The following is a 27,690-nucleotide window of genomic DNA, read 5'->3' as shown; positions in this document are numbered from 1 at the left end:
ATGTGTAATCAAAATAATGTAATATTGACAAAAGGATAGACAAATAAATTATTGGCACAAAATAGGGAACTCAGAAAGAGACCCATATGGACAACTTATTTCTGAAAAACTGAAAAGGGAATTCAATTGTCTTCTCTATATATAGTGTTAGAATAATTGAACATTCATATGCAAAAACAAACAAAATATACTAAGTCACACCTAAAAAATAGTAATTCCAAATGAACCAGAGACTTTAGAAAGAAATGTAAAAATATAAAATTTAAAAAAAAGCCAAACTCTTTGTAATCTTGGGAATACAAAAAAAAAAAAGATAAAAATTCCTTGCCTTTACATCTTCTAAGCTTTCCACTTCTGGAAAGTTCTGATTGTGAGAGAGAAACCAATGACAAGTTGCTGGTCAGTGAAATAAAATACACTAAGAAGCAGCCCATCTTAGGGGGAAGAGACAGGAGATGTGGTTTTGGGAGGTCTGTGCTCTGGTCTTAAATAGGAGTCTGGAATCAGGGCCAGCCCTTTGCTTATTCTAGAGGAGCACTGTCTTTGGGGTATGGAGAAGAGGACTTTTCAGGGTGCAAAATATGTAGGGAATGCTGGGCAGAAGAGTGGGAAGAAGTAAATGAGCATTGTGAAGAATGCCATCAGGTCAGCAAATCACATGGACCATACTTAAAACGACGTATCTTATGTGACCACATACAGGCCAAGTACAGACCAAGTGCACTCAGATATACATGTATGGAATAGCTAGGAAGCAACAGTGACCAGCTTTACAGTTCTGTTTGCAGTTCAATTGGCTATTGAAGGAGGGTCTAGTCTTTGCTTACTTCCCATTCTAGCATTCTCATGCTGTGTGCAGTTTCATATAAAACATTGTTTGAAAGTTAGGCTGGCCAATGGGCCGGAGCTGGTGCTGGGTGTTGGAAGGATAGGGCCGGCTGTGACAAGAATCTCTCATTCACACTCTTTCTTTCTCTCTCTGTTGTATGTATGTAGATACGTAGATATAAATATATATACACACGCACACACATACACACATATATAATGGAGGGGCAGGGGAGGGGTAGTGGTGCGAGCTGAGGCTGTAGGGCGGGGCAGCGCTCAGGAGAGAGAGCCTGGCTAGTGGTTGGTTCTGGAGTCTTTTACCCACAGAGGAGCAGGCGAGGAGGGAGGGGAATGCGCGCAGGAGTATAAAGCGATGAAGTGTGTTGCATTACCGTGCATCAGACATCGCTTTTGGAGCCAGCATCCACCGCGCTTCTGACCTAGCCATCCCTCTGTGCACACAGTCCCGGGGCCGCGCGCACCTCCGCCATAGCGTTGGCCGCCGTCCGCCCAGAGCACCGGAGCGCGGCGAAAGCACACTGCAGAGCACGTGTGTCCCCTGGCTCTAACCTGCGCTCTGAAGGGAGTATGATTTGTGCCCAGGCCGGGGCTGCCAAGGTAAGCGGGCTTTTCCCAAGGACTCTGCTGGCCTGCCCTTCCCCCGCCCTTCTCTGTGCGACATCCTCGCGGCTCGGGAGGCCCCGGCTGCGCCTTTCTTCCCTGGAATCAGGGATCCACCCTCCTCCCTACCCTCGCGCTTCTCCTGGGAGGTTCAATTGTCACCCTGGGGCGCGCCGTCACCAGGGCCCGGCAGGCATTCCCGGGTTTCGACCCTGCACAGGTCCGGCAGGCATACCAAATTCTCCTGTGGGGCACTGAGAGAGACAAAGAAGCCCCCAAGCGGATTCCAGAGTCCCCGCCCCCAGCGCCCTCACTGTGAGGAAGATGCATGGGGAGGGCTGAGAGACCTACTGTAATCCCCCTTCCCGGCCCACACTGACCCCTGTGTACCAAAGCTCTGAGTCTGGGTTGCACCTTTGGCTCCCTGGTAGATAAATGGGACCCCACGGCTAACTGAGGGAGCTCCCACAGCCCGTAGTGGCTCGCGGATGCTCGATGAGGGAGTATGTGGCACACCCGGCTCTTGCTCTTTTAAGGTGGCGGCCGGCGCGGAGATGCGGTGTGGGCGCTCCTCCAGTGCCACCTGGTACCCGGCCAGGCGCCCCGCTCAACTGCTCTTTCCGACTGAATTTTAGCGGGACCAGTGGGTCTTGTCACCTGCGGTATTGCGACCTGCACGCAGGCGGCGAGGAACCACTGGGGAAAACGCGTCTGGTCCATTTTGGGCTGAAGGTGCTCTTCCTTTCACCCCTGCGTCCCAGTCTGTGATAATGCAGCAAAAACCTGGGGGCTCTAAAAATGTGGTTCCGTCGCCCCACCTCCTCCAGTGCCTCTGATTGCACCACGGTTTTAATATCCGGGCCTCTTGGTCCTTTTGCGGGATGTGGTGAGTGGTCTGTCTGTCGGTTTTGCACACAGAGGCTAAACACCATAACTTCCTTGCTGAATTTCAGTGCGTGGTGGTGGTGGTGGTGTTGGGGGGTGGGGGGTGGGTGGAGAGCTGGCAGAGACTCAGGCTGCGGAGATGGCGGGCTGCCTGGGGTTCCAGGCACAGCATGCTCCAGTCTGCATTCAGCTAACACCAGATAGCATGTGGTGATTTTCCCCAGTTGCTGAAATATTATTTCCCCAGTTGCTGTAGGCTTTGTTGTTGTTTTTGTGCTTACTTTTCTTGGGATCTGCAGTGGTGCAGTTCTCACCTTGTTTTTATTTTTTCTCTTTGAAAAGATAACAAGGGTGGCCAGCAGAAATAGATACAGAAAGATAAACATATTTCAGAGAATAAAGGAGGCATATTTTCTCTTTCCCTCGGATTTAAGTGAGATTTAGGAGGGTAGATGCCATATCCCGAAAGGCTAGCCTTTTAATACCCCAACAGTGTCATTATGCAAGACAGCACAGAGCAGGTAGCCAGGTCTGGTTTTTCATCTCTGGACTCACTCTGGCTTTGGCTATTACAGTAATTCATTCCAGGTCGGAGATTTATTTCGAAAATGTGTGTTGTTCACTAACAAGGGATTAGTGTCCACCTGCCTACCCTGGTATGATGTATGTGTCTGATTGGTAGAGAAATAGAGTGTGGTAGGATTTCCTGATGCCCCTTCTTTCTGTTTGCTCCCTCCTCTGGAATGTGGGGTTGGACAACAAAGCACTATTTTAATTCCTAGACATACAAGACTTCAGAGTATTTAATTTAATAAAGCATGTTCTGACTAATTGTGTAATCCCAGTCTAATGCATTTGGCAGCTTTGTGAAATGACAGTTCAGTTTTTGTCTGGGGTAGTTATTTCATGAAAGCAGATTGCCTATGTTTGTTCAGATTGTGTACATGATTGGCTTGGTAGGGAGATCCCATCCTGAGCTGGAAGAATCTATACACACATCAGTATAGAGGGACTGCAGCTGCTGTGGTCTGTTTGTGCAGCATCGTTCAATCTCTTTTATACCTCTGGCTTTTAAAGATGGATATTTTAAAAGATCACTTTAACCTTTACCTTCTCTGATGTCTGCATGTTAACATAGTTAACATAATTATGGCTGTTAACATAGGAAACGCTGAAAGACAAGATGTGATCATGAGAAGATGAACCATCTCAGTCCATTCCTTATCTGTAAAAGGAGTAAGCTGGATGAGTTGGTTTCTGTGGTTCCTTCCAGTTCCAAACTTGTGTGATAATGGTAGAAGAGTAGAAAAGTTACCCAGTTTAGCAAAGCAAAAGATTATAGCCCAAACTATATAAGGAAAACAGGGATCAATTCTACAATTTATAGTTTAATTTTATACCTGCAATTCTTTAAATCCAAGTAAATGCATTTTTCTCATATATTAAATTAGCCAACAATTCAAACAGGTCTTTTTAAAAAATCCACTATAGCAAAGAATTTTGTGGGGTTGGGGAGAGAGAAGAATGTGAAAGTAATAGGATAACAGGTTTTCTCATTATTTGTGGATTAATTATCTATTCCAGCCTTGTCTTTTGCAGATAATCAAGACTGTAGTTTATTTCCAATGATTTTTTAAAATTTTATTTTATTTTATTGTGACAGAGATAGAGTCAGACAGAGGAACAGCTAGGGACAGACAGACAGGAAGGGAGAGAGATGAGAAGTATCAATTCTTCGTTGCAGCACCTTAGTTGTTCATTGATTGCTTTCTCATATGTGCCTTGACAGGGTATTGGGGCTACAGCAGAGCGAGTGACCCCTTGCTCAAGCCAGCAACCTTGAGCTCAAGCCAGCGACCTTGGGCTTCAAGCCAGTGACCTTTCAGCTGAAGCTAGCGACCATGGGGTCACGTCTATGATCCCATGCTCAAGCCAGTGACCCTGTGCTCAAGCTGGTGAGCCCGTGCTCAAGCCAGATGAGCCTGTACTCAGGCTGCCAACCTCAGGGTTTTGAACCTAGGTTCTCCTCATTCCAGTCCCACTGCTCTATCCACTGTGCCACTGCTTGGTCAAGCTGTTTTGTTTTATTTTGAATGAAAGACTTTAAGTAGTTGGGTTTTTTTCCTACAAAACAGCTGGCAGTAACATCTGACTAATAGAATTTCCCTCATAAAACTTGTTAGCACCGTTGCTTGTAAAAAATGAGGCAACAACTATTCTAAGTAGTAAGCAAAGTGTTTTCATATGCTTATATCAATTTGTACAATACACACAATTTTCCACAGTAGTGTGCTAGTTTGCTTTTTTTAAGTTACACTCAAAATAACATCCTGGAATAATAGTACCTGTTGGTATAATGAATCATTCCCTCTCTTATTTTCCCACAAACCTTTTGTTCATATCACTAGGTAGCACTTGTTATATTGCAGTTACATGAGTTGTGAATGGGCCACAACCTCCTTTTTCACCCATGGTGTGAGTATCTTGAGAACAAAGACATTGTTAAATTTATCTCCCATTTCTCTAGCACCTTGAACTTTGCCCAGTGCATGGTCTGTTGTTCTCAGGAATGTTGCCTGAGTGGCTTTCAGGTCATAAAAATACCATCTAACTGTTTAAGCAGGAAGCAGGTGGGACTTCTTCCCTTTATGAGTCAGATGAGTAAATTAAAGAGATGTGTAAGATGCTGAGGAGAACCTACAAGCTAGGACTCAAATCCAGGTCTTTCACTATAATACCTTGGAGAGAGGGTGCACGGCACCCACAGTTGAAAATGAGGTAGACTGCCTGACCAAGTGGTGGCGCAGTGGATAGAGCGTCGGACTGGGATGCGGAAGAACCCAGGTTCAAGACCCTGAGGTCGCCAGTTTGAGCGCGGGCTCATCTGGCTTGAGCAAAGAGCTCACCAGCTTGGACCCAAGGTCGCTGGCTCCAGCAGGGGGTTACTTGGTCTGCTGAAGGCCCACGGTCAAGGCACATATGAGAAAGCAATCAATGAACAACTAAGAAGTCGCAACGCGCAACGAGAAACTGATGATTGATGCTTCTCATCTCTTTCCGTTCATGTCTGTCCCTGTCTATCTCTGCCTCTGTAAAAAAAAAAAAAAAAAGAAAGAAAGAAAATGAGGTAGACTGCAAGTTCAAATGCTGCATGTTTTGGTCCTTTGTTTTTTACTTGAATGCCTTATATTGTCTATTCTGACAAAACTGATCTGATAACTGCTCTGTTCTGTCTTGCTGTAGCCTTAGAAGGAAACTTGTTTTGCCTAATCACTCTGTCTTTTAACCTGCACTTAACTAGAAAGAGTAAGTGCCCTTCTGCTCTCCTATTCCCAAGTGCTTCTGAAACAACCCAGCAGTTCCATGGAAGACAGCCATCATTCTTGGCCAATTCACCCTGATGGAGTCACATAGCAGTCAAATTTCTGTGCTAACAGGCATGACTGCTTCTCTTTTATCACCTTCCTCTTTTTCATCTTGAAAAAAAAACAGGACAGGTGACTGTATAGAAACCAGGAGTTCAGTACCAATATGTCCTTTCTGTAATGCAGCCATGTATATGTTTGATGTTCATGGCCTTCCAGAGAAACCAGTGTGAAAGGTACAGTGTGGCTTTTTTTTTAAGGAGAGAGAGAGAGAGAGAGAGAGAGAGAGACAGATACAGGCAAACAGGAAGGGAGAGAGATGAAAAACACCAACTCGTAATTACGTCACTTTAGTTGTTCATTGATTGCTTCTCATGGGTGCTTTGACCAGGCGGTTCCAGCTGAGCCAGTGACCGACCCCTTGCTCAAGCCAGTGACTTTGGGCTTCAAGCCAGTGACCTTTGGGCTCAAGCCAGCGACCATGGGATAATGTCTATGATCCTATGCTTAAATGGGTGACCTTGGGGTGTCGAACCTGGGTCCTCAGTGTCCCAGGTTGTTGGTCTATCTACTGTGTTGCCATTGGTCAGGCTCCAGTGTGGCTTTTTTCAAGTGATTTTTCCTCTGTGAAAATTTAGTTTCATCTTCTTTAAAAGTAGGGAATTGAACCAGGTAATCCCAAGAGTCACTCTACCACCATGATTCCATGATTATTTTTGTTGGTTTATCCAGTGGTAGTCAACCTGGTTCCTACTGTCGACTAGTCAGCGTTCCAGCTTTCATGGTGGGTGGTAGCGGAGCAACCAAAGTATAAATAAAAAGATAGATTTAACTGTAGTAAGTTGTTTTATAAAGACTTATTCTGCCAAACTTAGCAAAAATCCGACATAAAGTACTTGGTAAGTAATTATTATTATATGCTTTAACTTGCTGTAACTCTGCTTTGTAAATTTTATAAAGTAAAGTTACTTCCCTACTTTATAAATCACCATTACTGTGGAACTGGTGGGTGGTTAGAAAATTTTACTACTAACAGAGATACAAAAGTGGGTGATAGGTATAAAAAGGTTGACTACCCCTGGTTTATTCAGTTGAGTCAGTTAGAGGGCAAAAAGTATTAGTGATAATTTAACTTGACTATATACATAGTAGAACTCTGTGTCAGCCCCTGGGTTATCTAATAATCACTTTGAGTTCTCTATTATTGATATTCTTTATAAATATAGTACTTTTTTTAATTTGTAAAGCTAGATTTACACTATTAAGGAAAAGGTTTGTGGCATTCCTGTTCCAAGAAACATACAATCCCCAACTCCTAAATAAAATGTTTAGAACTTTAGGGTTTGATGATCAAGGTTCCAATATTTATAATAAAGCACTTTTATTCTCACCACAAGTGCGTTTCACAACAGAATACTTGCAGTTAAAGTGTTCACTGAGATTCATCAGCTGTATTTGTTTCCATTTCTTTCTTCCTCATTTTGTTTTTTCCCCTTTTTGCTTGACTCCATCGACCTCCTGTCACGTTCATAAAATATGCCACTAGTGTCACTGCCCACCACCCCCACTGTACCCCTTTAAATGCTGGAGTCAGAGCCTCATAACATTTCTCCTTGTCTCAACCTTTTTTACTTCTTCATGACTACTACTTTTTACATTTAAATGTGAGGATTAGAGGCAGGATGGTCCATCTGATGATTTTGTTTGTAGTAGACATGTATTTCTCATGGACTTCCTGACCACCACGTATTTATGTCTTAAAGTCTCTTTAAATACTTTAGGAAACAAAGTGGTATTTAAGTGATTTATATGTCCCATACTATAATGTTTGAATGTGTAGATATTGACAAGTGGTTGTCATGTTCTATGACATGGTCCCTGTAAGGAAAATAAGTGGTAGGTTAAGGATGTCACTGTTTATTGGCAAGATATCACAAAGGTCACTAAGCTCCCATGCTACTGGAAAAAAATCTGGATTTCCATAGCAACAAGTCATGTGTGCTGTTTACATTATTAATTCATAAGCTATTTTTTTCTGATTTATTGACCCAAAGCTTTATGCACAGAGAGGACTAAAAAATAAGGTACAGACAGGCTTTTCTGGTGTTATCAGGCATTTGTGTCATTGCAATATTTTGAGGAGAATTCAGTGGATAGAACTTAAAGCCAATTTTGGAGTAAGGGGAGGTGAGGAGAGCAGGAAAAAGAAGCCATCTATGCCTGTAACAGAGATGCTATCATGGAGAATTTATTTGGTATCCCTTTTATATATTCATTGGAACAGATTTTTCTTTTTCACACTTTTAAGATCTATTTGTATTGCACAGCTGTAAGGGAAATGTTGCGTGTATGAAAGAGAAAAAAAAAGACCAAAATTCATATCTATAGCCAGAAATTGTAAATTAATCACATTGCCCTTAAATTGACACCCATTTAACCTACACAAATATTCCCTGCTTTTGCTCTCAGGATGTAAGTCACAGCAGTTTGCAAAACAGAAATCTCAGATTTTGTGCAGAAATCTCAGAGTAATGTGCAGAAACAGTCTTGTACACTACTAAAATTCAGGTTTTCAGGTTAAGAAGATAAAAAAAAAAGATAGGGAGACTAGAATTAAGCACAGTACACCTTGCTCATCTGCAGTCAGTCTGGGTGCTAATGGAACCCATCAGCCACTCATCATTTTCCTTCCTATAATATACTGACTACATGAAAAAAAACTATAGGACACATCAACAGATATTTATCATTCAAAGGATTTCTCTTTTTCTTTACTATTAGTCATAATTCCTTTTACTATCAAAACTTAAAACTACTTAATGAGTTTCTTCCCTGTTTTTTGAGCACAAGTTATTTTTGTAGAAAATAAACCTTTTGAAGTTAAGAAAAAAAATAAAGAGTTTTGTCTGCTGTTGTCCCTTTCTCTGTCTCCTCAGTGTTGCCTCTGTTTATGATGGGGCACAGGGCATGTATGTAAGCGGGACTGTAGGCACACAAGTGCACTGTAATATGATCACTTCACATATCTCTGACCCCACCCCCCTATAGCATTGATGTTGTTTCTTATTATGAAACACACATCTAAAAGTTGTTTACATGGATTTTCTCTCTTCTCCATCTCGGTCTGTAAAGACACATCTTGTAATGTTTGATTTAGACCAATAATATGTTGAGATCTGGTGTCTTACTGGGAGCTGTGGCTTTCTGTCCAGCATTATGAGAGTATTATATCACATATCCGAATCCCAGGAAAAGATCAAAATTCAAAGTATGGTTTATACTGAATGTTTATCAATTTTGTACCATCGTAAAGCTGAAAACTTGTTAGTTGAACCATCTTAAATCAAGGATTGTCTGTATTTACAACTTTGCATTTTGTAGCTCAGTTAATCTATAAAGTAGATAGATGAGCACATGAAGAGCTTCAGTCATTAGAAGTGTTCAAAGACATGCTAAGGGTTGGGTTATTTATCCTCAAGTATCTGACAAGGCACAGTTCCATAGCTACCCATGCTCAGTGAAACCTATCCTATTTCTTAAAAGGAACCCTCCTGCTCCCCTATTCATCAAGCCCTTGGTTTGCCAACTGTGAAATCCAAAGGGTTGTCCCCGTTCTTAACTAATTTCAAACCAGTTCCATCATTAGAGCTCAGTTTTAGAAGCAGGAAGGCCTTAGGTAAACTTTCCAGCACTGAGTGGAAAAATTTGTCAAAATAATATAACATTGTTTAAACCTTTTGTTATTTTTAAGTAATATTTTTCTCTCTGTATATATAGATCTATATTATAGAAAATTTAGAAGACCTCAAGTGTTATTTTCATCACTTTATGGATATGCACACATAACATGCATATCCTTTAACCATTTGTAACTCATTTTTCTCCCTATTTATTGTGATAACATTTCCAAATAATTACGGATTATTTTGACACCATTTTGTTGGTTTTTAAATGTAGATACATGCAGTTTAACCAAACTCCTTGTTGGGCATTTATAGTCTTACCAATTTTTACTGTTTTATTAATGATGAAATAATCTTTTTTCCAGATAAATTTTTGTGCTCATCTGTTATGACATATGTGACCGTTTGTTCTGGCCTTTTTCATTTGGCATAATGATTTTGAGTTTCATCTATGTTATAGCATGTATCATTACTTCATTTATTTTTATGGTTGAGTGATACTTTATTGTCTCTGTCGAAATGAATGTATCCATTTATCTGTTGGTAAGTATTTAGACTGTTTCCACCACCATTGTAAATAATGCTGCTATGAGCATGTATTTATTTGTTTATAGTTCTTTGGAAGTATAAATCTAGGAATGGAATTACTGAGTCCTATGGTAATTCTATGTTTGATTTTTTGAGACAATATATAGCATTTCTTAAAATAGAATTTTAATTTTACAACAGTATCAAATTTACAGAAATATTAAGAAGGTATTACAGAGAAGTTCCATATATCTCACACCCAGTTTCCTCTTCTATCAACATCTAAAATTATTACACTTGTTAAAATTAATGATCTGATATTTATACATTTGTATTAATTAAAGTCCATATTTTCAGATTTAATTTTTATCAGCTACCTGTTTTCTACTCAAGGATTTTATCCAAAATACCAAATTAGTGATTGTGTCTTAGATTCCTCTCGGCTGTGAGTTTCTCAGACTTTCTTTGCTTTGATGACTTTTTTCTAATGATTATTTGGGGTTATGTGTTTTTAGGAGGGAGACTACAGAGGTAAAGCACCATTTTCTTCACATCAAAACAAAGGTACATACATGCTATCAGTGTGCCTTGTCACTGTTATTGTTGACCTTGATAATCTGGCTGAGATGGTGATTGTCAGGTTTCTCCACTGTGAAGTTTTTCCCCTTTCCGTATAACTCTCTTCAGGAGTAAGTCACTATGTACAACTTACATTTAAGGAGTGAGGACTATGTCTTACATTCCTGAGGGCAGGGTACCTACAAAAATTATTTAGAATTTTTCTCCACAGGAGGTTTGTCTCTTCTCCACTTATTATTTTATTCAATAATTTGTCTGTATGGACTCAGAAGTCCATACTTTAGTTAGAATCCAACAATACATTATTTTGTTTCTCAAATTATTCCAGCTTTGACCACAGCTGACTCCTGTGTCCTTTTGACATAACCCACATTGTTCAGGTTGTTTGTTTTGCTGAGATATTCTTTACTTCCTGGCACTACGAAAGGCACCCACGCTCACCTATGTATGTTCTAGTCCTGTGGGAGAATCAATAATTTCTCCAGGCAACTCTGGTTTCTTTAATTGGAGTATAGAATTAAATACTAAAATCTGGCTCCTAGATCTTATGGCATTTTTGATGTTGAAAAACCTGTGCAAATAAATTTTAGTTATTAAAATTATCAATATTGGGGTGACATCAGAGAAATGGTGCAGTGAGGGGTGCTCCCGATATCTCCCCTTGAAATTTCAACAAATTTAACTAATGACAGAGAAAAAAAATCTCAGGAGCACCTGAAATATACACACATTAGACAAAGGTATGATTAGGTGAAAAGGTGGCTGAATATATAATCCACTCTGAAGGAAATAAGACGGAGAATGGGGTACTTCGCTTTCCTCACTGATCTGAGGAAGGGATGCTTTCATCTGGAGACAAGAGAACTGGACGGTCTGGGAAAGAGGGAAGGAGCAGGACTGGGGTAGATGATCAAGCAGAGGAGAGAGCGCACCGGCTTGGCCTGAGATCATGGACGTGGGGTGAGCACGGGAGGCAGGCTCCGACAAAGGTTACCAGTGCAGGGTGCCCGCGGGAGCCAGCCCCGGCGCCAGCAGCTTTGTGCGCTCCTGAATCTGTGGTCATGGGTGGTATATGAGTGGCTCTACCAGGCACCACTGACATGGGTGTGCGTGCTCATGGGCTGGAGGGCTTAGCCTGAGATTATCAGTGATAGACATCTGCATGGGCTGTTGCCAACATCTTTGTACTTTTCCAGCTCCATGACCACCAGCACGGGATGTGCGCAAGGGTCAGGATCCCTAGGCCTGGGACTGCCCAGGCATGGCACCTCTGCAGGGCTGATACAGGCTTCAAAGCGCATTCCTGTATTCCCAGTTCTGACTGAGATCACAGATGCTGTGCGCCTAAGTGGGCAGATGCAGACCTCCGTGTGCACTGCTGAAGTTGTGTGGTCTGGGCATGCATGCGGCTTGCTGCAGGCTACCAAACAGTGCATAAGGGAGAAGCCTGTGGAAATTAGACCCACAGAGTGCTGAGGCATATAGACATGCCTGGGCATCCCTAGAAAGGCACTTGATCTGCAGTCGACTCCCAGCCTGCGACATGCTGAGACATGCTAGTCCTGTCCGCTCGCCCTTAGAAAGGTGCTAGATCTGCAATTGGCTTCCAGTCCTGCCTGCTTTTGCTGGTGACTCTGGTTGGCACAGCCTTACCCAGAACTATGCTTTGAACAGTACTGGAGGAAGGACCTGGCTGCTCTTAGAGTCTCTTGCTCTGCAAACAGTGGCTGGGGCAAATCTCATAGATAAGTCCCCAGGCTGCTACCTCAGGTAGGAGAGATGTGGGGAGAGGCACCTGGAAAACTGAGACTCCCATTGTCAGAGTCACCAAGCCCTAACAAGCCCTGCCTACCAACAAGACTGAGGCCTAGCCTATGTCATTACCACAGTGACACAACAGCAAACCTCTGCTCAAGAGCCCCACAAGGGAAAAAACCTGAAGTATAGCACCACCTGCTGAAAAAAAAAGGAGAAAGCTACCTCTCAAAACCAGAAAAAAATTACATTTTTATAACTTTTTTTTTTTTTTTACATTTGGGTCATTTTATCTTCTTTCCTTTTTATTCTTTCTTTTTCCTTTTGAACTTCATTATCCATAGTTGTTACATTTTTCATTCTTATTTTTTATGAGGGTTTCATTTAAAAAACCATTACTTTATTTCTCTTTTTTTCTTTTTCTTTTTTCTCTCATTTGATTGTCATTAATCAAAAAATTATTATATTCTGGATTGATATTTTTCTTTGTAGCATTTTGTATGTTTTTGACTTAGTTTTTTATCTCTTTTGTCATCTTTCCTCAGTTCCTGCTCCTTGACCTAGGTAGTTTTTCTTACACTTATCATTGTAGAATATTCATTTTTCACCGTATCTTTTAAATTTTTATTTTTTTAATTTATCTCTTATTAGTGTTATTAACAATACCACTCTCAAATGCCATTAAGGAAAAAAAATCAAATATGGATAAAAAAGACAGATGTAGTTCAAATAGATGATGAAAAATCTCTTGCCTGACCTGTGGTGGAACAGTGGATAAAGCATTGACCTGGAATGCTGAGATCGCCGGTTCAAAAGCCTGGGATTACCTGGTCAAGGCACATATGGGAGTTGATGCTTCCTGCTCCTCCCCTCTTCTCTCTCTCTCTCTCCTTGCCTCTCTAAAATGAATAAATAAAGTCTTAAAAAATCTCTAGAAAAAATTTTAATTGATTGGAAACCTTGGATTTAAATGACAGAGAATTAAAAATTGAAGTCCTAAAAATACTCAGGGAAATACAAGAAAGCATGGAAAGGTAATAGAGAGAACTCAAGAAACAATTTAATTAACAAAAAGAATACTTACCAAGGAAATTGAAACTACAACATGGAAACAAACAGAGATGAAAAACTCAATTCATGAACTGAAAAACGAGGTAACAAGCTTAGCTAATAGAACAGGCCAGATAGAGGAGAGAATTAGTGACAGGAGACAGGCAACTAAAGGTACTACAGAGAGAAGAGGAGAGAGACTCACAAATTTTTAAAAATTAAGAAAGACCTGCAGGAATTTTCTGACTCCATCAGAAAAAGCAACATAAGAGTAATGAAGGAGAAGAAAGAGAACATGGGATGGAAAACATATTCAAACAAATAATTGATGAGACCTTCCTAAGCCTGTGGAAAGAATTAGAGCCTCGAATCCAAGAAGTAAATAGAACACCAAGTTACCTTAACCCAAATAGACCTACTCCAAGGCACATTATAATAAAATTATTACAAACCAATGACAAAGAAAAAATCCTCAAAGCAGCTAGGGAAAAGAATAATACAACATAAAAACGAAGGCCTATTAGGCTATCATCAGACTTCTCAGCAGAACTTCTACAAGCCAGAAGGGAGTGGACCCCAATATTTAAAGTACTGAAAGAGAGGAACTTCCAGCCAAGAATACTATATACATCAGGCATCCTCAAACTACAGTCCGCAGGCTGCATGCGCCCCCCTGAGACCATTTATCCGCCCCCCTGCTGCACTTCTGGAGGGTCACCTCTTTCATTGGTGGTCAGTGAGATGAGCACTGTATGTGGTGGCCCTCCAACAGTCTGAGGGACAGTGAACTGGCCCCCTGTGTAAAAAGTTTGGGGACCCCTGACAAAGCTATCCTTCAGATATGAAGGAGAAATAAAAACATTCTCAGATATAGAAAAGATGAAGGAATTTATCACCAGAAAACCTCCACTTCAGGAAATACTAAAGGGGGTTATCGACCGGATACAAACAACAAAACAAAACAAAATCAAAAGTAAAAGCTCCAACAAGATCACAATAAAAACAAGATTAATCTGTGACAACAAAAACAAAAAAGGGAAGAGGACAAAGATTAACAGTAGCCAAGGAGGATGGGGTACAGAAGCACTCATAAGATAATGTACTACAATGAATATGATATATATCCTTTTTATTACCTAATAGTAACCACCCCTGAAAAAACAACTACAGAAACACATGGCTTAAAAAAAGAAGAAACAGAGGAAAGAAGTATGGAATACAAACAAACAAACACAAATGACAGAAAAACAACAGAGAAGAACCAAACAAGATACTGAGCTATCAAAAAGCAATATACAAAATGGCAATAGGAAAACAACAAATGTCAATAATTACAGTAAATGTAAATTGATTGAACTCACCAATAAAAAGACACAGAGTAGCAGATTGGATCAAAAAAGAAAATCCAACTGTATGCTGCCTTCAAGAAACACATCTAAGATACAAGGATAAAAACAAATTGAAAGTGAAAGTTTGGAAAACAAATCACCAAGGAAATAACATCCAAAGAAAAGCAGGTGTAGTCATACTCATGTTTAACAGTGCTGACTACAAGACAGCAAAGGTTATCAGAGATAAAGATGGTCATTTCATAATGATAAAAGGGAGATTGAATCAAGAATACATAACACTTCTTAATATATATGCACCAAACAAAGAAGCACCAATGTATATAAGACATCTACTAACTGATCTAAAACTAAAAACCAACAAAAATACAATCATATTTGGAGACCTCAATACACCGCTGATGGCACTAGATCATTCATCCAAACAGAAAATCAATAAAGAAATATAAGCCTTAAACAAAACACTAGAACAATTGGATATGAGAGATATGTATAAGATATTTCATCCCAAAACGCCAGAGTATACATTTTTCTCCAGTGTACGTGGAACATTCTCAAGAATTGACCATATGTTGCACCAGAAAACTAACATCAACAAATTCAGAAAGATTGAAATTATACAAATCATATTCTCTGACCACAAAGCTTTGAAATTAGAATTTAACTACAGAAAAGAAGTAAATAAACCCACATATAATGTGAAATCAAACAATATACTTCTAAAAAATGAGTTGGTCAAAGAAGAAATAAAAGCAGAGTTCAAAAAATATATACAGACAAATGAAAATGACAATACGACATCAGAATCTCTTGGATGCAGCAAAAGCAGTAATAGGAGGGAATTCATATCAGTACAGGCTAATATGAAAAAACAAGAGAGAGCCCAAGTAAAGAACTTAACATCAGATCTTAAGGAACTAGAAAAAGAAGAACAAAGCCAACCCAAAACCAGCCAAAGAAATGAATAATAAAAATGAGAGCAGAAATAAATGAAATAGAGAACATAAAAACTATAGAAGAAAATCAATAAAAGAAGGAGCTGGTTCTTTGAAAAGATCAACAAAATTGACAAACTTTTGGCAAGGCTCACTAAGAAAAAAAGAGAAAGGACTCATAAACAAAATCCAAAGTGAAAAAGTAGAAATCACCACAGATATAGTACATATACAAAGAATTCTTGTAGAATACTATAAAAACTATATGCCACCAAATTTAACAATCCATAATAAATGAATAATTTCCTAGTACAATACAAGCTTCCTAGACTGAGTCATGAAGATGTAGATAGCCTAAACAGATCCATAAACAGGTAGGAAATAGAAACAACTATGAAAAACCTCCAAAAAAATAAAAGTCCAGGGCCAGATGGCTATACTAGTGAATTCTATCAAACATTCAAAGAAGATTTGGTTTCTATTCTACTCAAAATCTTCCAAAAAATTGAAGGACAAGGAACACTTCCAAACATATTTTATGAGGCCAGTATAACTCTCATACCAAAACCTGGCAAGGACAACACAAAAAAAGAAAACTATAGTCCAATATCACGAATGAATACAGAGGCTAAAATCCTAAACGAAATACTAGCAAATTGAATACAACAACACATTAAAAAAAATAATTTATCATGATCACGTGGGATTTACCCTGGAATCACAGGGATGGTTCAATATACGTAAAACAGTTAACATAATGCACCATATCAACAAAACAAATAACAAAAACCATATGATCCTATCAATAGATGCAGAAAAGTCATTCGATAAAACACATCATTTTATGTTAAAACACTTAACAAAATGGGTCTAGAAGGAAAATATCTTAACATAATAAAGGCCATTTATGACAAACCATCAGCTAACATCATATTTAATGGCGAAAAGTCAAAGACTTTTTCTCTATAATCAGAAAGAAGACAAACTGCCCACTGTCTTCACTCTTATTCAATATAATGCTGCAAGTTCTAGCCAGAGCAATCAGAAGAGAAAGAAATAAAAAGCATTCATATTGGTAAAGAAGAAATAAAGGTTTCACTTTTTGCAGATGATATGATCCTGTACATTGAAAACCCCAAAGACTCCACAAAAAGACTATTAGAAATAATATAATAAATCAATAAAGTAAGATCACATGATACAAAATTAATACAATATACAGAAGTCAATTGTCTTCCTATATGCAAAAATGAGTCATAAGAAAACAAACTCGAAAAAATAATTTCTTTATGGCTAAAACAACAACAAAATACCTAGGAATAAACATAGCAAAGAATTTAAAGAAGCTATATAATGAAAACTACAGGACTTCACAGTAATGGTGCGGTAGGAAGTGATACCGATAAATCTCCCCCAAAATTCAACAAGATCTTCAACCAGAAACAGAAAAACCTATCCTTGGATCCTCCAGATGTTTTGCAATAAACCCGAAGCTATGGTCGAGTGATAAATTAGCTAAATATATAATCAAGCCCCAAAGAAAATAGAGAGTAAGAAATGCTTCGCCTTCCTCACTAACCTAAACAGGGCAACTTTCACTGGGAACTGAGAATATAGAAACTGCGGTGGGCAAAGGGGGTGAATAGATCCAGGCTGTGGCACAAACGGCCGAACCAGGCTGTGGCACAGAGATCCAAGCCAAGGAAAAACTGTTCCTCTGGCAACCCGGGCAATAAAAGCTAAGACTCACGCCAAACCCAGACAAAGAAAGAAAAGCGGGGCAGCCATTTTCCCCGATCTCCTGGTCGGCGCGCGCAGATAGTGGGCGAGAGATTCCTTCCAAAGCCCGAGAGTGTGTGCCCATGTTGTCCCACAGAGAGGCAGAATCAGCGGCCTTTGGGTGGGCCGAAAGCAGAATCTCCAGGCTGCCTCAGTGCCCTGGGAAAGCCGCTCACGGAGAGGAAGTGAGAACTAATTCCAATGCTGGAACTTTTCCATGCGGGAGAGGGATTCACTCAGAGGGTGAGGCGGCTGGCCTGATATCCTGGTCGGCGCACACAGAGAGTGAGCAAGAGATTCCTCCCAGCACCTCAGGAGTGGGTGCCTGTTACCCCACAGAGGGGCAGAGTCAGAGACCTCTGTGGGCCGAAAGTGGAATCTCTGGGCCGCCCCAGCGCCCTGGGAAAGCCGCACACAGGGACGGAGCACCAATTCCAATGCTGCAACTTTTCCGTGCGGACGGGGGTTTCACTCGAAGTGAGAGGAGGCTGGCCTGATATCCTGGTCTGTGCATGCAGATAGTGAGCGAGAGATTCCTCCCAGTGCCTCAGCAGTGCCCACCTGGGTTATCTCACAGAGGGGCAGAGTCAGGGGCGTTTGTGTGGGCCAAAAAGCGGAATCTCAGGCCGCCCCAGCACCTTGAAAAAGCCGCACCCAAGGATGGAGCGAGAGCCATTCCAATGCTGGAACTCTTCCGTGCAGGTGGGGGTTTCACTCAGAGTGTGAGACTACTGGCCTGATATCCTGATCTGCACACGCAGATAGTGGGCGAGAGATTCCTCCAAGTGCCTCGGCAGTGCACGCCCATGTTATCCCACAGAGTGGCAGAGCCAGAGGTCTTTGAGTGGGTGGAAGCCCCGCCTGATTATGCTAGCAGCTCTAACTGACTGAGCCTTACCCAGAGGCCTGTGCTGAGTGGAAATAGAGTGGGGAGTTGCCAGCTCTTTGAGCCTCTTACTATCCAGGCAGAGGCAGCAGCAACCCCATAGCTGGATTATCAGGCTACTAATTGAGGAAGGAAAGATTGAAGCACAATACACGACATCTCCATAGAAACTTATCAACTGCAAACCTCTACCTGAGCGTGCCAAAGGGGCAGAACCCGAGGTACAGAGTCACTGACCAGGAAGAGGGAGAAAAAAGAAAAAGCAAGAAGATAACCTCTCAAAATCAAGAATAATACGCAGACTTTATAGCCTATCCCATTTTATTATATTTGTTCGTATGTTTCTCTTATCTTCACTCTTGATATTTTTTATTCCTCCTCCAATTTGGTCATTTAACTCTCTGCCGGTCTTACTCTTTCCTCTCTTTAACTACACTACCGATAAGTGTTACATCTCCCATTATCTTTTCTTTCCTCTTCCTTTCTCTCTATGAGGGTTGCACTCCAAAACCCTTAACTCTCTCTCTCCTCTTTTTTCTTTTTTCTTCTACTAGTGGTTCCCTCTTTTTTTTTCTCTTTCTTTTATCCCTCTGTATTAGTTTCTCTCTTTCTCCTTTACGTCTCCTCTCATTCAAACCTCAATAACGAACAATATCTTATCTGGGACTCAAACTTATGTTTGTGGCATTTTGGGGGGTTTTTACTTCACCTTTTTAACACATTAGCAGTGCTCCCATCCCTGGCTCTCCATTTTATCTAGTTCTTCTTCCACTAAATACAATAGTAATTTTTTAATTTGTCCCCCCATTTTCCTGTTTCCCTCTTATTCCTCTCATCATAACTCTTAGTCAACCAACACCTAAAAGCAAATCATTTTATTCTTGACCCAATTTTTTTTTCTTATTTGCTTTTTGTGGGTCCATACAACCTTTTTTTTCCTTATGCCCCTTTATTAATTCTCCCCAATTAAGGCCCTCAATTACAGGCATTGTTTGTTCTATTTAGTACAATATAATTCACATTTCACCACAAGATTTTCTCAAGAAAGAGGGGAGAGGAGAGGAGAGAAAAAAAGGAGGAGGGGGAATAATTTTCTTTTTTTTCTTAAAATTTTATTTTATTTTTCTTTATTTCATTATTAATTTTTTTAAAAAATACTATTTTCAATTTTTAAATATTTTTACTTTTTATTCTGTATTAAGTTTCATTAACACTACCAACAAAACCTCCCTCAGATGTCATTAAGGAAGAGAAAATCGAATATCATGGATACAAAAGAGAGGTAACACAGCTAGATGAGGAAAAATCTATGGAGAAAAAATTTAATATATTGGAAACCTTGGAGCTAAATGACAAAGAATTTAAGACAGAAATCCTAAAAATCCTCTGAGATATACAAGAAAACAGAGAAAGGCCATTTAGGGAGCTCAGAAAACAACTCAATGAACACAAAGAATATATTTCCAAGGAAATTGAAACTATATAAACAAATCAAACAGAGATAAAAAACTCAATTTACGAGCTGAAAAACGAGGTATCAAGCTTAGCTAATAGAACAGGCCAGATAGAAGAGAGGATTAGTGAAATAGAAGACAAACAACTTGAGGCACAACAGAGAGAAGAAGAAAGAGACTCAAAAATTAAAAAAAATGAGATTGCCCTACAAGAATTATCTGACTCCATCAAAAAGAATAACATAAGAATAATAGGTATATCAGAGGGAGAAGAGAGAGAAAATGGAATGGAGAACATACTCAAACAAATAATAGATGAGAACGTCCCAAGCCTGTGGAAAGAATTAAAGCCTCAAATTCAAGAAGCAAACAGAGCTCCAAGTTTTCTTAACCCCAACAAACCTACTCCAAGGCATATCATAATGAAATTGGCACAAACCAACGGCAAAGAAAAAATTCTCAAGGCAGCCAGGGAAAAGAAGAATACAACATATAAAGGAAGGCCCATTAGATTATCATCAGATTTCTCAGCAGATACTCTACCAGCTAGAAGAGAGTGGACCCCAATATTTAAAGTCCTGAAAGAGACGAACTTCCAGACATGAATACTATACCCATGAAAGCTATCCTTTAAATATGAAGGAGAAATAAAAACATTCACAGATACAGAAAAGATGAGGGAATTTATCATAAAAAACCCCCCACTCTAGGAATTACTAAAGGGGTTTCTCTAATCAGATACAAAGAACAAAAAAAAAGCCACAAGTAAAAGCTCCAAGAAGAACACAATAAAACCAAATTTAAACTGTGACAACAACAAAAAGAAAGGGGGGGGGGAAGGATGAAGATTAACAGTAGCAAAGGACGATGGAGTGCAAAAGTACTCACAAAATAGTGTGCTACAATGAACAGGATAGGAACCCTTTTCATTACTTAAAGGTAACCACCATTGAAAAAACCAGCACAGAAGCACATGAGATAAAAAAGATAGCAACAGAGGAAAGATGTATGGAATACAACCAAATAAAAACAAAAGATAGAAAAACAGAAGAGAAGGATCAAGCAAGACACAAAACTAACAGAAAGCAATCTATAAAATGGCAATAGGGAACTCACAAGTGTCAATAATTACACTAAATGTAAACGGATTAAATTCACCAATAAAAAGGCACAGAGTAGCAGAATGGATTAAAAAAGAAAATCCAACTGTATGCTGTCTACAGGAAACTCATCTAAGTAACAAGGATAAAAACAAATTCAAAGTGAAAGGCTGGAAAACAATACTCCAAGCAAATAACATCCTCAAAAAAGCAGGCGTAGTAATACTCATATCTGATAATGCTGACTATAAGACAGCAAAAGTACTCAGAGATAAAAATGGCCATTTCATAATGGCTAAGGGGACACTGAATCAAGAAGACATAACAATTCTTAATATATATGCACCAAACCAAAAAGCACCAAAATATATAAGACAGCTACTTATTGACCTTAAAACAACAACTGACAAAAATACAATCATACTTGTAGACCTCAATACACTGCTGACGGCTCTAGATCAGTCATCCAAACAGAGAATCAACAAAGACATAGTGGCCTTAAACAAAACACTAGAGCACCTGGATATGATAGACATCTACAGGACATTTCATCCCAAAGTGACTGAGTATACATTTTTCTCCAGTGTACATGGATCATTCTCAAGAATTGACCATATGCTGGACCACAAAAACAACATCAGCAAATTCAGAAAAATTGAAGTTGTACCAAGTTTATTTTCTGATCATAAAGCCTTGAAACTAGAATTCAACAGCAAAAAAGAGGGAAAAAAGCCCACAAAAATGTGGAAACTAAACAACATACTTTTAAAGAATGAATGGGTCAAAGAAGAAATAAGTGCAGAGATCAAAAGATATATACAGACAAATGAAAATGATAATACGACATATCAGGATCTATGGTATGCAGCAAAAGCAGTGATAAGAGGAAAGTTCATATCACTTCAGGCATATATGAACAAACAAGAGAGAGCCCAAGTGAACCACTTAACTTCACACCTTAAGGAACTAGAAAATGAAGAACAAAGACAACCCAAAACCAGCCGAAGAAAGGAGATAATAAAAATCAGAGCAGAAATAAATGAAATAGAGAACAGAAAAACTATAGAAAAAATTAATAGAACCAGGAGCTGGTTCTTTGAAAAGATCAACAAAATTGACAAACCCTTGGCAAGACTTACCAAGGAAATAAGAGAAAGAACTCATATAAACAAAATCCAAAATGAAAGAGGAGAAATCACCACGGACATCGTAGATATACAAAGAATTATTGTAGAATACTATGAAAACCTTTATGCCACTAAATTCAACAACCTAGTATAAATGGATAAATTCCTAGAACAATACAACCATCCTAGACTGAGTAAAGATGAAGCAGAAAGCCTAAACCGACCTATTAGTAGAGTAGAAATAGAAAAAACCATTAAAAACCTCCCCAAAAATAAAAGTCCAGGCCCAGACGGTTATACCAGCGAATTTTATCAAACCCTCAAAGAAGACTTGGTTCCTATTCTACAGAAAGTCTTCCAAAAAATTGAAGAAGAAGCAATACTTCCAAACACATTTTATGAGGCAAACATAACCCTTATACCAAAACCAGGCAAGGATGGCACAAAAAAAGAAAACTACAGACCAATATCTCTAATGAATACAGATGCTAAAATACTAAACAAAATACTAGCAAATCGAATACAACAACATATTAAAAAAATAATACATCATGATCAAGTGGGATTCATCCCAGAATCTCAAAGATGGTTCAACATACGTAAAACGGTTAACGTAATACACCATATCAACAAAACAACAAGAACCACATGATATTATCAATAAATGCAGAAAAGGCTTTTGATAAAATACAACACAATTTTATGGTTCAGACTCTCAACAAAATGGGTATATAAGGAAAATATCTCAACATGATAAAGGCCATATATGATAAACCATCAGCTAACATCATACTAAATGGCACAAAACTGAAGGCTTTCCCCCTTAAATCAGGAACAAGACAGGGTTGTCCACTCTCTCCACTCTTATTTAATGTGGTACTAGAGTTTCTAGCCAGAGCAATCAGACGAGACAAAGAAATAAAAGGCATCCATATCAGAAAAGAAGAAGTAAAGGTATCCCTTTTTCAGATGATATGATCCTATACATCGAAAACCCCAAAGAATCCACAAAAAGACTTCTAGAAAAAATAAGCCAATACAGTAAGGTTGCAGGATACAAAATTAACATACAGAAGTCAATAGCCTTTCTATATGCCAACAATGACACATTTGAGACTGAACTCAAAAGAATAATCCCCTTCACGATTGCAACAAAAAAAATAAAATACCTAGGAATAAACATAACAAAGAATGTAAAGGACTTATACAATGAAAACTATAAACCATTGTTAAGGTAAATCGAAAAAGACATTATGAGATGGAAGAATATTCCTTGTTCTTGGTTAGGTAGAATAAATATAATCAAGATGGCCATATTACCCAAAGTTTTATACAAATTTAATGCAATTCCCATCAAAATTCCAATGACATTTCTTAAAGAAATGGAGCAAAAAATCATCAGATTTATATGGAACTATAAAAAGCCCCGAATAGCCAAAGCAATCCTAAAGAAAAGGAATGAAGCTGGGGGCATTACAATACCTGACTTCAAACTCTATTATAGGGCCACGACAATGAAAACAGCATGGTATTGGCAGAAAAATAGACACTCTGACCAATGGAACAGAATAGAAAGCCGAGAAATAAAACCACATATATATAGTCAAATAATTTTTGATAAAGGGGCCAACAACACTCAATGGAGAAAAGAAAGCCTCTTCAACAAATGGTGCTGGGAAAACTGGAAAGCCACATACAAAAGAATGAAGCTGGACTACAGTTTGTCCCCCTGTACTAAAATCAACTCAAAATGGATCAAAGATCTAAACATAAGACCTGAAACAATAAAGTACATAGAAGAAGACATAGGTACCAAACTCATGGACCCGGGCTTTAAAGAGCATTTTATGAATTTGACTCCACAGGCAAGAGAAGTGGAAGCAAAAATTAATGAATGGGACTACATCAGACTAAGAAGTTTTTGTTCAGTAAGAGAAATTGATAACAAAATAAACAGAAAGCCAACTAATTGGGAAATGATATTTTTAAACACCTGCTCAGATAAGGGCCTAATATCCAAAATATACAAAGAACTCATAAAACTCAACAACAAACAAACAAACAATCCAATAAAAAAATGGGAAGAGGATAGGAACAGACACTTTTCCCAGGCAGAAATACAAATGGCCAACAGATATATGAAAAGATGCTCATCTTCTTTAGTTATTAGAGAAATGCAAATCAAAACTGCAATGAGATACCACCTCACACCTGTTAGACTAGCTATTATTAACAAGACAGGTAATAGCAAATGTTGGAGAGGTTGTGGAGAAAAAGCAACCTTCATCCACTGTTGGTGGGAATGTAAAGTAGTACAACCATTATGGAAGAAAGTATGGTGGTTCCTCAAAAAACTGAAAATAGAACTACCTTATGACCAAGCAATCCCTCTACTGGGTATATACCCCCAAAACTCAGAAACATTGACTTGTAAAGACACATGCAGCCCCATGCTAATTGCAGCATTGTTCACAGTGACCAGGACATGAAAACAACCAAAAAGCCCATCAATAGATGACTGGATAAAGAAAATGTGGCACATATACACTATGGAATACTACTCAGCCATAAGAAATGACGACATCGGTTCATTTATAGCAAAATGGTGGGATCTTGACAACATTATACAGAGTGAAATAAGTAAATCAGAAAAAACCAGGAACTGCATTTTTCCATACGTAGGTGGGACATAAAAGTGAAACTAAGAGACATTGATAAGAGTGTGGTGGTTACGGGAGGAGGGGGGAGAGGGCGAGGGAAGGGGGAGGGGGAGGGGCACAAAGAGAACTAGATAGAGGGTGACAGGACAATCTGACTTTGGGTGATGGGTATGCAACATAATTGAACTTTAAGATAACCTGGACATATTATCTTTGAATATATGTATCTTGATTTACTGATGTCACCCCATTAAAAATAAATACAATAAAAAAAAAAGAAAACAACATACTTTTAAAAAATGAATGGGTAAAAGAAGAAATAAGTGCAGAGATCTAAAGATATATACAGACAAATGAAAATGACAATATCAGAATCTATGGGATGCAGCAAAAGCAGTGAAAAGAGGGAAGTTCATATGACTTCAGGCATATATGAACAAACAAGAGAGAGCCCAAGTGAACCACTTAACTTCACACTTTAAGGAACTAGAAAAAGAAGAACAAAGACAATCCAAAACCAGCCGAAGAAAGGAGATAATAAAAATCAGAGCAGAAATAAATGAAATAGAGAACAGAAAAACTTTAGAAAAAATTAATAGAACAAGGAGCTGGTTCTTTGAAAAGATCAACAAAATTGACAAACCCTTGGCAAGACTTACCAAGGAAAAAATGAGAAAGAACTCATATAAACAAAATCCAAAATGAAAGAGGAGAAATCACCGCAGACATCATAGATATACAAAGAATTATTGTAGAATACTATAAAAACTTTATACCACTAAATTCAACAACCTAGAAGAAATGGATAAATTCCTAGAACAATACAACCTTCCTAGACTGAGTCAAGAGGAAGCAGAAAGCCTAAACAGACCTATTAGTAGAGAAGAAATAGAAAAAACCGTTAAAACCCTCCCCAAAAATAAAAGTTCAGGCCCTGATGGGTATACCAGCGAATTTTATCAAACCCTCAAAGAAGACTTGGTTCCTATTCTACTGAAAGTCTTCCAAAAAGTTGAAGAAGAAGCAATATTTCCAAACACATTTTATGAGGCCAACATAACCCTCATACCAAAACCAGGCAAGGAAAGATAAGTACAGACCAATATCTCTAATGAATACACATGCTAAAATACTAAACAAAATACTAGCAAATCGAATACAGCAACATATTGAAAAGATAATACATCATGATCAAGTGGGATTCATCCCAGAATCTCAAAGATGGTTCAACATACGTAAAACGGTTAACGTAATACACCATATCAATAAAACAAAAACAAAATCCACATGATCTTATCAATAGACACAGAAAAGGCTTTCGATAAAATACAACACAATTTTATGTTTATGGCTTTCAACAAAATGGGTATAGAAGGAAAATGTATCAACATGATAAAGGCCATATATGATAAACCATCAGCTAACATCATATTAAATGGCACTAAACTGAAGGCTTTCCCCCTTAAATCAGGAACAAGACAGGGTTTTCCACTCCCTCCACTTTTATTTAATGTGGTACTAGAGGTTCTAGCCAGAGCCATCAGACAAGACAAAGAAATAAAAGGCATCCATATCGGAAAAGAAGAAGTAAAGGTATAACTTTTTGTAGATGATATGATCCTATACATGGAAAACCCCAAAGAATCCACTAAAAGACTACTAGAAACAATAAGCCAATACAGTAAGGTCACAGGATACAAAATTAACATACATATAGAAGTCAATAGCCTTTCTATATGCCAACAATGAAACATTTGAGAACGAAATCAAAAGAACAATCCCCTTCATGATTGCAACAACAACAAAAAAGTACTTAGGAATAAACATAACAAAAAATGTAAAGGACTTATATAATGAAAACTATAAACCATTGTTTAGAGAAATCAAAAAAGATATAATGAGATGGAAGAATATACTTTGTTCTTGGTTAGGAAGAATAAATATAATCAAGATGGCCATTTTACCCAAAGCAATATACAAATTTCATGCAATTCCCATCAAAATTCCAATGACATTTTTTAAAGAAATGGAGCAAAAAACATCATATTTATATGGAGGTATAAAAAACCCCGAATAGCCAAAGCAATCTTAAATAAAAAGAATGAAGCTGGGGGCATTATAATACCTGACTTCAAACTATTTTATAGGGTCATGACAATCAAAACAGCATGGTATTGACAGAAAAATAGACACTCAGACCAATGGAACAGAATAGAAAACCCAGAAATAAAACCACATATATACAGTCAAATAATTTTTAATAAAGGGGCCAAGAACACACAATGGAGAAAAGAAAGCCTCTTCAATAAATGGTGCTGGGAAATCTGGAAAGCCACATGCAAAAGAATGAAACTGGAATACAGTCTGTCTCCCTGTACTAAAATTAACTCAAAATGGATCAAAGATCTAAATATAAGACCTGAAACAATTAAGTGCATAGAAGAAGACATAGGTACTCAACTCATGGACCTGGGTTTTAAAGAGCATTTTATGAATTTGACTCCACTGGCAAGAGAAATGAAGGCAAAAATTAATGAATGGGACTTCATCAAACTAAGAAGTTTTTGCTCAGCAAGAGAAACTGATAACAAAATAAACAGACAACCAACTAAGTGGAAATGATATTTTCTTTTTTTTTTTTTTTTAAATAAATTTTTATTAATGGTAATGGGATGACATTAATAAATCAGGGTACATATATTCAAAGAAAACATGTCTAGGTTATTTTGTCATCAAATTATGTTGCAAACCCCTCGCCCAAAGTCAGATCGTCCTCCGTCACCCTCTATCTAGTTCTCTGTGCCCCTCCCCCTCCCCCTAACTCTCTCCCTCCCTCCCTCCCATGTCCTCCCTCCCCCCCACCCTTGGTAACCACCACACTCTTGTCCATGTCTCTTAGTCTCATTTTTATGTTCCACCAATGTATGGAATCATGTAGTTCTTGTTTTTTTTCTGATTTGCTTATTTCACTCCTTATAATGTTATCAAGATCCCACCATTTTGCTGTAAATGATCTGATGTCATCATTTCTTATGGCTGAGTAGTATTCCATAGTGTATATGTGCCACATCTTCTTTATCCAGTCTTCTATTGAAGGGCTTTTTGG

At 38.6% G+C, this 27,690-nt stretch overlaps 1 protein-coding gene across 1 annotated transcript in view; it reads left to right on the top strand.

Moving 5' to 3' along the window:
• The first annotated feature begins 1,259 nt into the window (after positions 1-1,259).
• The window catches only part of HECW1 (HECT, C2 and WW domain containing E3 ubiquitin protein ligase 1), a 592,171-nt gene continuing 565,740 nt past the window's right edge, over positions 1,260-27,690 (top strand). Inside the window, exon 1 of the mRNA XM_066272070.1 lies at positions 1,260-1,446. Within this exon, the coding sequence (XP_066128167.1) occupies positions 1,417-1,446 (30 nt within the window). The 5' untranslated portion in view covers positions 1,260-1,416. The remainder of the gene's footprint in view (positions 1,447-27,690) is intronic.

This window comes from Saccopteryx bilineata, chromosome 4, assembly GCF_036850765.1.
Source record: "Saccopteryx bilineata isolate mSacBil1 chromosome 4, mSacBil1_pri_phased_curated, whole genome shotgun sequence".
Lineage (NCBI taxonomy): Eukaryota > Metazoa > Chordata > Mammalia > Chiroptera > Emballonuridae > Saccopteryx > Saccopteryx bilineata.
The sequence above is the reverse complement of the archived record's forward strand: the minus strand, read 5'-3'. Positions and strand labels throughout refer to the sequence as shown.